At 50.5% G+C, this 14,623-nt stretch overlaps 1 protein-coding gene across 1 annotated transcript in view; it reads right to left on the minus strand.

Annotated features, from left to right (window-relative positions):
• Positions 1-669: 669 nt before the first annotated feature.
• CSMD2 (CUB and Sushi multiple domains 2) overlaps positions 670-14,623 on the minus strand; it is a 305,276-nt gene continuing 291,322 nt past the window's right edge. Inside the window, exons 62-71 of the mRNA XM_037381617.1 lie at positions 12,735-12,808; positions 10,797-10,908; positions 8,685-8,864; positions 8,061-8,126; positions 7,321-7,482; positions 6,658-6,770; positions 5,833-5,920; positions 4,651-4,789; positions 3,916-4,092; positions 670-3,404 (exon numbers count right to left, since the gene is read on the minus strand). Coding sequence (XP_037237514.1) covers positions 3,933-4,092; positions 4,651-4,789; positions 5,833-5,920; positions 6,658-6,770; positions 7,321-7,482; positions 8,061-8,126; positions 8,685-8,864; positions 10,797-10,908; positions 12,735-12,808 — 1,094 coding nt within the window. The 3' untranslated portion in view covers positions 670-3,404; positions 3,916-3,932. The remainder of the gene's footprint in view (positions 3,405-3,915; positions 4,093-4,650; positions 4,790-5,832; positions 5,921-6,657; positions 6,771-7,320; positions 7,483-8,060; positions 8,127-8,684; positions 8,865-10,796; positions 10,909-12,734; positions 12,809-14,623) is intronic.

Genomic DNA, 14,623 nt, shown 5'->3' on the forward strand with positions numbered 1-14,623 from the left:
GGGCATCCTGGGGCGGGAGGGCAAAGCGTGGCGATGGGGAAAGGGGTTTGCTCTTGCCCGAGTCCTCCATCATTTACCTGTGCCTTCCTGAGAGCCGGGACGTGCAGCTGAGCATCTGTGGAGCGAGGGTCAGCCCGGGGGGTGCAGGCTTGTCCCTGCGCGTGTGTGCGTGCAGGGCGGCATCCAGGGCATCCTAGGAGAAACCTCTGGCAGCTCACGAAAAAGGCACCAGGAAATGTAAGAAAAGCAATGCAAAAATTTATATTTTATTTTAAGTCAAAAATTTAAAATAGCTTTCAAATTCGGTAAAGTATGCCTGAACACAATGAAAAGCCTCATATACAGAGACAGATAAATTAAATTGTATATACTGCAGACAAGCCAAGTCTATGTATAGATTACATATTTACACTTTTATGTAAACCATATTTATACATTTTATTACATTTACAAAAAAAAGCTGATCTTCCACTACTGTTTACTACAATAATGAAAAAACATTTACATTGTGTTTTTTAACTGTACAAACTTTTGATTCATAAAAATATATCTCTGTACAAAAGAGGGATTTTTTATTTTTTTTTCTTTTTTCTGGTTTTTTTTTTTCCTTTTTTTTTTTTTCTTTTTTTTTTTTTTTTTTTTTTTTGACATAATGCAAGTCCTCTGGGCACAAGAATGGAGAATGTCATGTATCGGGTCCCAGCCAGCTTGCAAAAAAATGGGACAACACCCCCTCCACTTCTTTTGTTGCTTGGGCAACAGCAGAAAATGGTACTTAATGGGTTGAAAGCAGCAAGTCTTGTTTCAGTAGAGCCCCCCCCTTCTCCCTGCCTTGGGTGTTCAAACCCCTCGGGTTCATTTTACCCACCTTGATACAAGTTTCTCCTGGCCATCCCACGGGATGAGCGGGATTCAGCAAGGTCTGAAAGCAACCGCGGGCTCTGCGTGCCTGTGTGTGCATCCCTGCGCCTCCTCGCTGCGTGCCCAGGGCTCGGCACCAGTCGCAGCTGGGAGAGGTTTTTCTTGAGCTCAGTGATAGGAGCCTGGGAAGATTCAAGTCCTGCTGTTGCGGGATGGTGCTGGATGTTTGGGATTTGGGTACTGGAAGAGGAGCCGGGACACTGCAGCTGTTGGCACTAGCGCAGCAGCTACAGCAGAACGGTTCAGCGTCATCCTTCGGGATGCGCTCGGCGAGGGAGCCTGACCCCTCGGCTGTGTTATGGGGGATGGACGACGGCCAGGAGGACGGGCTGTGGGTCTGGCCAAGGGTGCGAGCTGCAGCATAATTTAGGTTGGAAGGGACCTCGGGGCAAGATGCGGGCCAGGAGAGCAGCGCTGGAGCTGGGAACTAGCTGCCTACTTGCAAGCCAAGGAGCCAGGGAGGTATCTGGGTCTCATTACACCGGTGTAAAGGGGAGGAAGCTCCCTGCGCCTTCACCGCAGCCGCTCAACTGATGGAGGGGAGACATGCCTCGGCCCCAGACCCCACCGCAGCCTGGCTGGGGTCTCCTCACCTACCCTTCAGCTTGCTCTGGGGTACATCTCCTGCAGGCTGGAGGTGCCCAGAGCGGAGCAGGCACTGCTGCCAGCCTGCCTACCCCAAGGCATTTAGTCCCATAACCAGCTGGAAGGTGAACCCACCCACCCACCTGTATTTGGCATGAGCTGGGGTCACACCTTGCTGCAGCACATGGGCCGGCACTGGCCCTGAGCCACCTGCGTGCCCACGGCCACCGGGCAGCGCCGCACCAGCTCCCGTCCGTGCCGGAGCAGGTCCCATCCATGCTGGAGCAGGGCTCCAGCTCACCCATGCGCTTGCACCCACCTCTCAGGAATAAATCGGAGCACCTTTGCGTGCTTTGGAGAGCAGAGATGGCATTTTTTGGCAGGCTGGCTGTTCAGCCATTAGGCTGTAGGACGCTGCTTACCCTAAGAGCACTGAATAAGAGACAGAAGTAAAAAAAATAATATATATTTATATACAGACACACGCGCACACACACGGAGTAAAAGGATAAACAAAACAGAAAAAAAACCCAAAACTACCCTGTGGTTTGCATTAGGCAAAACCTCAGCTGACATTAGGTAGGGGGAAAGCCAGCGTTTGGATGCAAGCACGGATGTAAACGCCACCCCATTTGTTTTAATCCCATTTTCCCTTCGAGCTTTCTGCGAGGAGCAGCTGCTTCGCCGACACGCACGTCAGCGGGATTTCACCCGACCGGCAGCCGGTGCGATGGCACTGTTGCGTTCCTCGACTCCAGCCTGGCCTAAGAAACGGTGACTCAAACCAAACAGACTAAACCCCGAATCAACAAAAGCAGCTCTCCTCTTTATTAGAGGAGGACAGTGTCATCACAAAAGCATCGTTCTCTTCTAAGGGAGGAAAAATGTCAAGCCGTCTTATCTGCTCTCCTGAAAGCCAAGGCAACCTTTCTGCCTCTGGGAAATAAAGGGAACAGCTTTGGATAGAAATTAAAACTCTTATTGCATTGCCATTTGGAGGATCAATATGGAAAGGGCAAAGGCTTTTGAACGCAACTGGGGGAAACCAGTATTTGTTAAGAGTTCTTTTTAAAGGGGTTTTTGTCCCTTTGTGTCCGTCAGCAATTTCCTGTTGAGGGTGTCTGGACACAGCTAAAACTGGCAGCTGCTGGGAGAGGGCTGGGGCTGGGGGGACATCTCCCTACCAGCCCCGAGAGCTGCCTGAAACGAACACGGGGCAGAAAGAACCCAGCAAAAATGCCCAAAGGATACTTAAATAGGGGGAAGAGGAGAAAAGCTTGCGCAATTCTGCTTTTCTCACTGAAAAGGTCCCATGTGAAAACTCTTCCTCTGCAAAAGCCCTGGCTTAGAAAAAAACAACAAAGAAATAACCCACGAAACCGAATAAGGACAAAGCAAGTACTCATCCTGTCCCGTACCGGTATCTTCCATGAACCCCAACCAGCACCTTGTGTGGTGCAACCTGCTTTTACCTCTCTGTTGTCCGAGCTCTTCCCAAAGCAGGGGGAAGCTGGTGGGACCCCGCACACCCCAACTGCTCCCTCCAGGAACACACCACCAAGAGCAGGTTGTCAAAGCCTGCCCATTGCCTCGCCTCCCCGGCCCTCCACTTCCCCAGGTCCTCCTGCTGGGCTGAGCCCCACTGGCAGGGTGGGAGAGACGAGCTGTGCCGGAGCGGACCTTTGGTTGGCTTCGTTATCCACGGCAGGGTGGAGAGGACGGGTGAGGACGACGAGAGGACACCCCTGCGGTCTCTCAGGAGTTAACGCAAAGTCCAACGAGGTGTAGCAGCTTCTCCACAGCCTCAACGAAGTTGGGAGGAGGGAGATGGGGAGGGAATGGATGGAGACTAGTGAAATGAAACACAATCATCCACTAGACACCGACCCCGGAGGAATCTGGGACAATGGGAAAGGAGGGGCGAGAGAAAAGCAAACAGCTTGTTAATATACACGGAAACGCTGGGAAAGTCTGCTAATGGCTTTGTTGTCTCAAACTGGGAACGTTCCCGTCTAGAAGTGCTCTACCCACAGGATACTTTCATGACACTTGTTCTTTCTCTGTGCCTGTGCAGTAAAAGTCTTAACCCCTTTGCTTTATCCTCTGAGGGTGCAAAACACCCTGTCTGGAGTCACACCAAAGACTCCTTCCTTCACCTGCTGACTGCCCCCACCACAGGGCTCTTGGGATTTGCTTTGTCACCGGTCCCCAGGAGGCCATGCCCCGACTGGCAGCAAGCACCTGAGACTGAGGGATGCTGGTTTGGGTCTTGCCCTGGGCAGAGACGATCTCCTGGACCACCCTGGGTGCTCCTTTGAACCACCACTTCCATACAGCATTTACAAAGTCCCAACCAGGAGGAAAGGGGGGGCAGCATCCCACTCTCGCGTCCCCTTTCTGCCCACTCACCGCGGAGGGGCCGGGTGCTATACGGCTGTGCACACCGTGCTGACTGTGAACTCCGTCTCGTTGGCCATGATGTCCGTGGGCTGCAGGTTTCGGTCGTACATCGGATTTTCAAACGTCGCTCGGACGTTGGTGTTCTCGTGGCCCGCATAGCCATTGAATGGGACTTTGGGTCTTCTCCTGCGGGGTGTCGGAGAGAAAATCCAGCCAGGTCAGAGCTACTCCTGCGGCAGGCAGCTGTACAGCCCTGGCAAGAAGTCAGTGGGAGGGGAAGAGCTGCTTTTGAAGAGGGTGAACAGCAATAAGGCAGAAGGGTCCTACAGAAAAATCGTGCTATAGATCCGCAGCAGCGGCAGCTCCCCGGGCTTTGCTCCCTCTGCCGAGCCGCCAGCCTGCACAACACTTTGCAGGGCAGCAACATTTCCACAGCCATACATTGATCAGGAGAAATCACTAACTTACAACATATGCAAAGCCAGCCTGAACGCTGAAATATTAAATTTACTTTGCCTTATCCTACTTAATGTTGCCACAAATCTTATTAATGGTCATAAAAGCCCTCAACGCTCGCTTCTCCTAACACCCTCGCCCCGCCATGCATGCTCGCTCCATTATTTTTTCACCTTCTGAATTAAATGAGAAATCAGATCTAGGGGGGATTGCTTTTAAGTGAAGCTCAAATATTTCTGCCAGCCCCCTGACTTTGTTTCAGCTACTCGCCTCATGCCTGCAACCTACCTGTGTTTGTAGAGATAAAGCACAAACCCTGCAATAATCAGGGCTATGAAAGGCACAAGAATGGCAGCTGCCACAGAACTGCTGTTTGATGCAAAATGGTGTCCTATTGATTCTGGATCATTTTCCATCATGCTGACGTCTGAAACACAGCAGAAGTAAACACATTTCAAAACAACGCTGTGGGAAAGTGGGGTTTGCTTGAGTTACAGGTTATATCCTCATCAACGGAATAAGATGGTTAGAAGTGTTGCTGTAAAAGGTAATCAAAAGCTGCTGAGCTGCAAGAAGAATTGTTTGGAGATCTAGCCTAGCTTAGACATCATCATTTATTTAGCACTGCAATTAAAGAGAGTTGTAAATAGATTTATCTTACCACAGTGCTCAAACTTGGATGCTTAAAGTCAAGCTTTAAGGGAGACTTTCAAAGGCTGCAATAAGGAGCATCTAATTCTCCATAAAGGTGATAAGAGTCCAGGGTCAGATTCCAAAAATCCTAAGAGACTGAAGAGCTCAAGCCACATTAAGAGATGTTTAGGAGCTTAGAACGTGGGTGGTTTAAGCTCTCAAGTGTCTCTGTGATTTCCCAAAGTGAGAGGGAGGCCACTTTTTGTGGTAGCAATGGGACTTGGGCTTTTAGGTCAGACATCTGGCAACGCGGAGGAAAAAAGTTTCCAGCTGCTATTTGTGGCTCCGAAGCCTTTGCCTTAACAGCAAACCATGCATTTAAATGCCTCGCTTTGTTCCCAAATGCAAAATCCTGTTGTTGTGTTCTTCGCCTCCCACAAACCTTACACTGAGGGTGGGTTTCGCCCCCATTGCCAGAATATTCTGTGTTCAATGTGTTTGGTATTTCAGCACAAGGCAGGGCAGAGCTGTGCGTCCATCCCGCATGGGGAGGAACGGGGGTGAGGAAGGAGTGGGATGCAGGATGGAAGTGCCCCCATGAGGGCACTTCACCCCAGGGGTTGGTTTTGGGGTTCCCAGCTCTCACAAACGCTGTGTGGAGAGCAGCTGGGAAGGGTTAGCTTAAACCCGACGGTTTAAAACCAGCTATAAAGATCTGGCCCAGCAGGCTGAAAATTACAAGCCAGAGGGACAGGAGAAACGTTCCCTGTTTGAAAACCTCCCCTACCACCCAAATCCAGCTTGCAAGGGGAAAAGTGGCAACCAGAGGAGGTTTACCAAGTCTCTGAAGGCCAAACTGCCCGAAGCCTTTGCCACGCACAAAGCCCTGGTACACAAACGTGCCGCTTGAAGACTCTGACGAGACCTGTGATGACAGGAGAGCACACATCAACAGATTTGTCCAAATTTGTCCTGGGATTTGAGCACCCATCTTATCACAGCCTCTTCCAGGGCCATGCCGGATTCATCTGATTCAATTCCCCAGAAAATCACGATGTTTTCTAACTGTTCAATGACTTTTTAAGATTCTCACGTCTCAAAGGAAGGAAAAAAAGAAACATTGGCAATAAACTATAGAACACACTGCTGATTCAACAGGGATGGTGAGGGCTCTGGGCTACAGCTGGCCATGGGTCAATCAGACCCAAGTTTCTTCTAAGCTCCAGTAGATCTCTCAGGGCATGGGAAGTTACCAGACACAGAAACTGAGCTGAGAAGTTGATTCCATAAGGGAAGATAAGCTCTTCTAGCTCCGTGTTTAACAGACATCAAATGTTAAAATGGAAGTAATGATGTTGGTTTCTCCTTTAGTGTTATCTGGAAAACTTACAGGCTTCAAACCAGAGGGCAATAAAAAACCAAAACCCCATACAGCTGCAAGGGAGCATGGAAGAGCTGACTGCCGTGTAACGTTATCTCATGTGCTGGAAGAGTGCCCTGTGTCTCCTTCCAGCAAGCAGGTCACTGGAGGATAGCAACCTCATCTTGCCACCAGCTACGGGAGTTATCCCCTCAGCTTCAGCAAGAGAAAAGCCAGGGTTGTGACAGCAATGAGAGGAGTGGTGTGGGTACGCTTTGTGTACGAGGTGCCCCAGCACTTACGTGTCCATCTAGAGCCCATTTATCATTTTTGAACTTGTTGACAAAGATCTCCACCGGCCCCGTTATTTGATAAACCTGGAGAAGCAGGTGCACGTCTTCCTTCTTGTAAATGCCTGAAAAATAAGTGGCTTTTAATCTTTTGATCACAATGACTCTGAGTTTGAAGTAATTAAATTCCTACCTGAGAGAGGAGAGAAATCACCACATCACCTTAGAGCGAACAACTTCTCCCAACCCCATCAGTGGGATGCACGGGGAAACACACCATGGGCGCACAATCCCCACCCCCCCCCGCCCCAGATGTTAAAGGCATCTTGCTCATGGGAAAAGACCTGACTGGTAACACCGAGGTGACGCTGCTGGATCAGTAACACCCTGGTGCTCCAGGGAGGGCAGGGACAAGGAGCACTCACATCATTTAATATTGTTTTATCTTAAACTACAAGCCCACCACCCCCGACGATGGGCTGGGCTGAGCTACCTTTCGGGTAGAGTCCGAGCAAACTCAGGCACATGATTTTGTTTGTCTTGGTCCAATCAAAGACCAGAGACTTTAATCAGAGCATCAACATCACTCATGGAGCAGAGCACGCAGCCCCTTGCTCTGCGGTACCGCACAGGATGAGTGTAAATCCCTACAAACGAGCACGCTGTCTCCCTTACCAGACACCTGGAGCTCCACGCCACTGTGGTCTATCAAAGTGGCGTTGACTTTACTGGTGGTGGGGTCAAAGCTAGTGACAGACAGCATCGCAGGCTGCTTTTTCCCCATGTATTCGTAGGAGCCTTTCCAAAGGGAATTCCTTGCAAACACATCAGCAGGCACTAGAAACCACAGCAATTTGGGAAGCATTGAAAAACAAGAGCATTGCCGTTTATTTTCATTTTTTTTAGAAATCAAAATAGAGCACATTCCATTCTTTCTTTGAATTCACAAATACGTATTTAAATATCTCCAATCCCACCCACCCTCTGTGTTACCATCACTGAGTACAAAGCCAAGGAGAACAAACAAGCTGATGACTTTAATTTTGTTGTTTTGACAAAAAATGCCACCAAAGTTTTAAAAACAAACCAACCCTGAAAACAATTACTTAGGAAAAGCTACCAAACCCTTTTTTTTTTTTTTTTTAAAAAAAAAGCTCTGATGTAACACATCCCAGAGGGCTTGCATCTCTGGAGTGCCCTGAGGTGGGTGCTGGTACCCAGCTCCCTTAGGGCTCCCACCCATCTCCAGTGGAGCATGAAGAGGATGGTGCACGTGGGCTGCGTTCAGCACGTGGTGCTGCAAGGAACAGCCGGGTTTCTGGCTGCCCTGGGGAAGAGATGGGAGGAGATGGACCTAGTAAGGTCCAGGTCTGGTCCTAACGCATCCCACAGAAGAGCGAGCGCTGTGACGGTACCTGACACCTTGGCGAGCGGCGGGTCCCGCGCGGTGCCGACCGGCCTCCCGCTGGGGCGGACATCAGCTGGAAGAGAGGGGCAAACATCAGCCCGTCAGTATTGCCGTGCCTGACGCTGTTGAGACACTTGTGCTGGTGCGAGTAGAGAACAGCCTTCGGCTGGCATCGCTCACACGGGTGACGTGGCTGCGCATCCCTGCGTGTGGGGGCTTGGGACAGGTTCCTGCCCAGCCCATGGCAAACAGCACGAAGCTTCATTTTGCTGTCCTCCCCTGCCAGCTGCTCCAAACCACAGCGTCCAGAGAAGCTACCAGCTCTGTTTCAAGAACAGACCATCCCGTGTTCCTGATCTAAGCCTCTCAGGTGGCTAAACGGTGGATGGCGTAAAGAAAAATCTTGTGCAGATGCTTCCGGATCCAAACCATCAGGCAGACCCCACCCTAGCTATCACAGCCCCTGGAGGACCCCACAGGACCCTGTGAGCCCCACAGCCAGGCAGCCACACGGTTCCTGGTGTACTGGTGCAGCTCCAGGAGCAGCACTGGCTCTCCGGGGCTGCAACGCTCCCCTCCACGGAGGTGCAGGCAAAGGCGAAACCCGCGGCGCATTGCTCAGAGCTTTTACCGAGGCAAATGGGGGGTTTCCCCGTCCAGCTGCCGTCTGCTTTGCAGGTTCGATGCTCAGATCCTCCGGTGAGATAGTACCCGTTCTGGCAGGAATAGATCAAGGTGTAGCCCAGAGATGGCAAATCCAGGGCTCCGATGTTGGCGTGGGAGGGGGTCTCCGGCTGCTTACAGTGGTGAGCTGAAAAGCACAAGGAAACAGATATGAGAGACACCATCCAGTTGTACACCGAATGGCAGAAAAGTGATGCCATGATGTCAGCAGGGACAGAAATCTCTTAGAAGAGCTTTTTTCAGCAAAAGCTTTCTTCGCTCACTGAGGGAGACTATGTCACGCCTAGATTTTCCCCAGCTGGATGAATTAATGAGACTGCTTCCCGTGCTTCGCTGGCTAGATCACTCTGTCTGGCTAAAGCTCTCAGGGGATCCTTTGCTCGGCCCCAGCTTCCATCAACTGAAAATCAGGCTCTGCCATCCCTAGCTTTTAAGGGAAAAAAGCCAAAGCCAGATGATGCTGAAGACACCTTCTTCCTTTGCACTCCAGCACCAGAACCATGTCCCAGGCTTCTTTGTGGACTGAAAATTGACTGGGTCTTGATGTCCTGCAAAGGCAGTTAAGCCAGTGATTCCAGTGAGTGCACTGCAGTGCTGGTTTTGTATAATCTCTCTTCCCAGGACCACTGTCCTCCCAGTAACTTGCACCTACCTGTCCATCGGATCACTCGGTAAGTCCTCAGAAGCGTGTGAGTCATAAAAGCCTAAAATTACTCAATAACTTTCAGGATTTGGCCACAGAAATGGAAGCTGAGCTTGTCCAGCTCCCTGCCACCAGAGCCCGCACCGCTCTACGAGGTCCTGCTGTAAATGTGTCACCGCTTCCCTTGAGAAGTTACGACACAAAATGAATAAATCACCGAGCTGGGACGCTCCCTCTCACCCACACTGTAAATTTGCCCTTTCTGTGGCTCTCCAACTGCTCATGAATGAAAACAAATCCTCAGCAGCCTTCAGGAGGTATAATCTTCATCCTCATTTTACAGAGGATGAGATGCAAAACGCAGGAAGCTGAGAGACCGACCCCAACTCACATGGTCTGGGACCCCCGGCCATGAGCCCCCAGCCCCATGGGGTCATGGCAGCTCAGCTCTCATTAGCTGGAACCGCATCCAGCTCCGTGCCGCGGACAGAGGCGGCTTTACACAGAACCTACAGCCTAGTGGTACCCACGTCTGCGCCAATTTTTCCTTTACCACGGTTACAACAGGAGATAAACAACTCAGCACTCCTGGCCACCACGGGGAAGCCAAAACCATCTTGTATTTCCATGCACCAGGAGCAAAACCCCACACAGAGCCACAGCGGCATCCCTGCAGCCTTCCCGTCCGGCAGAGAGCCTGGGCACCCAGGGATGCACTGCCAGCACCCAGAGCAGCAGGGATGGGCAGCTCCATCCAGAGCACCCCCCCCCCCCACCTCCCCTGATGCTATGTGTAAGAGCTTTTAAGGCAGGTGCCCTGGTCGGGCTGCTCGCAGAACAAGCACCTACAGGGTTTGTTAGCCGAAAAACCTCATAAGGGAGAGGAAAAAGCTTTTTAATACTTATGATACAGAGGTCATGGTGGATATTACCACTCAAATACATTAAACTGAGCTCCTTCTGGTGTAGCAAGGAAAAGATGATAGACAGCTTAAAAGAAAGAGCAAAATGTTTTTAGAGATGAGGAGAAACACTGCTCTGCCGGAGAGCCCTTCTGGCTAAATGTTAAACATCGGTCCCTGGAGTGCGAGCTCACGTTGCCGCCATCAAATGCGGTTTTGGAAGCACAAAACAAAGTCTCACCTGAAACTGTGTCTCTGAGGAAGGGACAAGTGAAAAAAAAAATCATCTGAAATCAGGAGCGGCTGCTGATGTAGTCATGTCAGGAGAGAAGGAATTGTGTGATCTCCCTTTTCTTCAAGAATATGTATGATCAGAGCCCCACACACCCCCACCTCCCCAAATTACCAGCTCTTCAGAGCTGGCACAGTGAAGCACAGCGACAAAACAAGGCGACAAGTTGAAGCTTGGGCAAAGGCACCGGTTTCCTTTGTCAAAACCTCTCCCGAGACTTACGGACACAATCCGGCTGCACGCCGCTCCACGTCAGGTTGGGCAGGCAGGTCCTGGTAGTGGAGCCCTGCAGCAGGTACCCCTTCTGGCACTTGAAAAAGATGATGCTTCCCACCTGTTTATTAAAGAAAATGTATTTTGAATTAAGAAATTTAAAGTGCTGAAGCTGCCAACTGGCAGAACCAGGCCTTGGCCCTTGTATAGCCCTAATCCAAGGCTGGTTTAAAACTTAGTCAAGCTAATCAGCGGGAGACTAAAGAAACAATAGATGATCAATTGGTGTATGCAAGTGCTCTCCGTTTTTATAAAAATTAATATAGATGAATATCCAAAGACTAAGCGTGCTTGAAGGATTGTGTGAGTTAAAGCAGGCAGAAAGAAGATTACGATCCGAGGAGGAGCCTGGAACCCAGGCGGAGCCTGGAACCGAATAGATGGATCAACTGGGACAGAGTCAGGTGATGGATTCACAGAACTGACGAGACTAAAGGAAACTTCTAAAAACTTCAGACATCAGCTAATGATTTGATAAGGGTATATAAGCTGCGATGCATCCCTTTGCTCTTTGCCCCTCAATTCTGAGCTGTGATTAAAGCAAGCCCAGTGGTACCCACAGCTGCGTGAATTTTTCCTTTAACACTGTTACCACAGGAGATAAAACACTGAACCTCCCAGTGCAATGGGATTCACCCATACTTTTAATACCAAAAATCCCATCATTTTCCATCTTCTATACGCTGGAGAGGGCAGTCACCTGCTTTCTGCCCTCACTGCCCTGGTGTTGAGAAAGCTCTCGGAGCCCCTGGGAAGCTGCAGCCCGTAGCTGTGCAGGGGGTTGCTGCTTTTAGTGATAGAGGCGAGGCTGCTTTGTCTTTAAAATACAACCAAAGCCAGCATCAAACACAGGTGCTGTCAGAATGGGCTGAGATTTTTGCCAAAAGGGATATTCAGTATAACCAGCATCAACAAATGTCCTGCAGCCCCGTTACAAATGCCAATTCGGATTGTGAAGAGCAAAGAGGATCACAAAACCCAAACCTGACTTTTCGACATTTTTGCGGCATGCTTTTTGCAGACTATCCGCATTTTTTGCAATTGATTTCCACCAAATGACCATTATTTCATCCCACAATGGAGCTCGTGCCCCGTTATCCCAACTGGATTTGCTTTAAAACCAAAATATCCTGGAATAAAATTGCCAAGCAAAGCTTTGAACACCCTCCCCATCCTCCCTAGCAAGGCTGTACTGTGCGGGCCACCTCCTGGCTGTCCCTGCGGCCGGGCTGTACCCCATGGGTGCTCCCGGGGACCCCCAGGGTACCACATCCAGAGGCAGCATAGCCCCGCAGCACTCTGCTCCAGCCACCACCTTGTCCCCTGCAGCGTGCGGCTCTCAGGCTGACCTACAGTGTCTCAGCATTCATTAAAAACTAGAATGAATACGCTAAACCCCAGGATTAAGATAGCTAATTAGCAGCAAACCCAAAAGAGCCACTCTGGCAGGAGTGGCTGCGTGGAATCCACTATCCTAGCCCCGTCGCAGCAGGGAACGGGCATCCACTGGGACGGCAGCGGAGGCTGGAGATGGAGCACCCCGGGGAATTCCTTCGGGTTTTTTCCCCCTCTCCTTTCCACTGATTTCATACTGTATGGAAGGTGCGATTATGAAAACCACCTACAGAATTTGGTCTGAAAATTAATGGAAACGATGCCTCCCGTGTGAATACTAATTACACTAATAACTATTAATTAGCACTGTAATTAATATCATAAATAATGCGTTGCTGGTTAATCCCATACAAACGCACTCTGAGGTCTAATGCAGCACGCCGGGATGTCCTGCTCACGGGAGGACACGTTCATCCCCATTACAATCAGACACGGAATAATCCCAGCAAGTACCGGGGGGCAGCCGAGGGGACCCTGCTGCCATGACAGTACCTGATAGCCCTGGGAGTTGTTCTGCATCCCAAAAAGAGGCACACCGGGGTCTGCGCACGTCGTGAGGCTGGGGTCTTAAAAGAAAAGAACAGAGACGGTGTTTTAAAGGAGCGGTTGTGGAAGCCCCGTCAGAGCTCTGCCTTCCCTGCTCTCCGCACAGAAAGACCGTGCTGTGCCTTTGCAACGAGACAGAAATATTCTGCTACAGAAGGAATACATAGCAACAAGGAAAAACACACGGATTTTTTTGTTTCTTAAATCCCTGACTGTTGCAACGTATACTAACCAGAGGCACTCTATCAGCCACGAGCAAATGCGAGAACATAAATCTTACGTCAGGGCCAGCTCCCTTCCCTTCCCCTGTTGTAGACGTGATGAGCGAAGCACCCGGCTCACCAGTGCTGTGCCCTCGGCTTCCACTGGCCACCCCTGCACCGAGGGCCACTGTCACACCAGTCTCTTCTGTGCCCTGAGCCAGCGCCTCTGCCCTTGTGGGCTCTGCTCAGCCGTCACTCGCACGCTCACCCTGGAACCTCACTGTTTCGTGGTGATAGGCGGGGGCTGGAAATTTTAATGCATCTCAGATACATAATCTCTCTTTACATCTTGTTCGGTCTCAATCCATCTAGATGAACGCACACAGTTCAGTAGGAATGATCTGCTGCTACCCTTGTAGCATCTATCACGACTTTTTCCCAGCGTGTCGGCAGTGGCAGGGCACTGGCGGAATTAAGGCAGAGATGCACCACTTTAATATCAGCATCCCAAACGGAGCAAAGGCAACATGCAGCTCCTGTCTCAAGGGCAGTTCAGCAGCAGCAGGTTCCCTGCTCCTTGGGAGCACTGCATTGAGTGAAGGCGCAGAGTTGGCCACAGGGATGCTCAGGTACCCGGCCAGGGTAGCTACGTCACCGGGGAGCTGGAGCATCGCAGGATTTCAGTGCAATGAGATGAGAGCCTGCTCTGGACTCCCAGCCTTCTTTCTTCAACTTGCTCAACATCATTAGGAGAAGCATAAACAGCACAGCAAATCCCTCTCTGCACTTCCCTGACATACCCCAACGAACAGCATTGTGCAAGTCAAGAAATAGCCACGAAAAGCCTCCACAACCCAGCACAGTGGGACAGAGGTGGCCTGTCACTACAGCCTGCAGCTACAGGGCCATGGAGCACAACTTCTGTACCTAATGGCATGGCTGTTTATGCCTTTCTTCCTTTCGATCTGACTAATCGGTCTCTTCACGCTGAAACATTATTGCACTCGTTGGTGTCGTCCCCAGGTCCTCAGAGCGGCGGTAACTAAACAAGGGATACAAAACGTGGCCCATTTGGGGCTGCAGCGCACGAGCTAATTCATTTTCCGTCGTTCGGTTCTGCTGAGCTTTCGTCATTTATCACTGATGCAGCTTCCACGGGAGCCTGCAGATAAATCAGTGTCTAAAATAAATAAATAAAGAGCCCCATCACTGGATGAGGTAGCAGGTGATGGATGGCAGCGCCTCGGTCTCCTGGCTCCATCTGGGGGGTCTGTGGCACTGGCAATCTAAGGAATCTCAGAAATGAGTGAAATCCCAATAAATACAGTACTTTGGGTTCGGCTGCTTGTGTCAGAAACTGGCGTTCTGGGTTAAGGTTTTGTAGACACACAAGTCTTCTCCCTTCTCGTGGTTTGTTTTGGGCAGGCAAATTCTAAGCACGTTTCAGCAGCAGCGTGAAGAGCTGCATTTGCTGGGTTCGATCACGGATGGCCCTGGAGGGCTGGGTGCCACACATGTCTGATAGGAAGGATCCTGGACAAGGATTTGCAAGAAAGTGCTGAAGCATTTAAAGCCAAAATTTCCAACAGTAGGCAGGTGCTCCCAACTCTCCATACGCAAGAAAGCTCCTGG

Source organism: Falco rusticolus, chromosome 3 (genome assembly GCF_015220075.1).
Source record: "Falco rusticolus isolate bFalRus1 chromosome 3, bFalRus1.pri, whole genome shotgun sequence".
In the NCBI taxonomy this organism is placed as follows: Eukaryota; Metazoa; Chordata; class Aves; order Falconiformes; family Falconidae; genus Falco; species Falco rusticolus.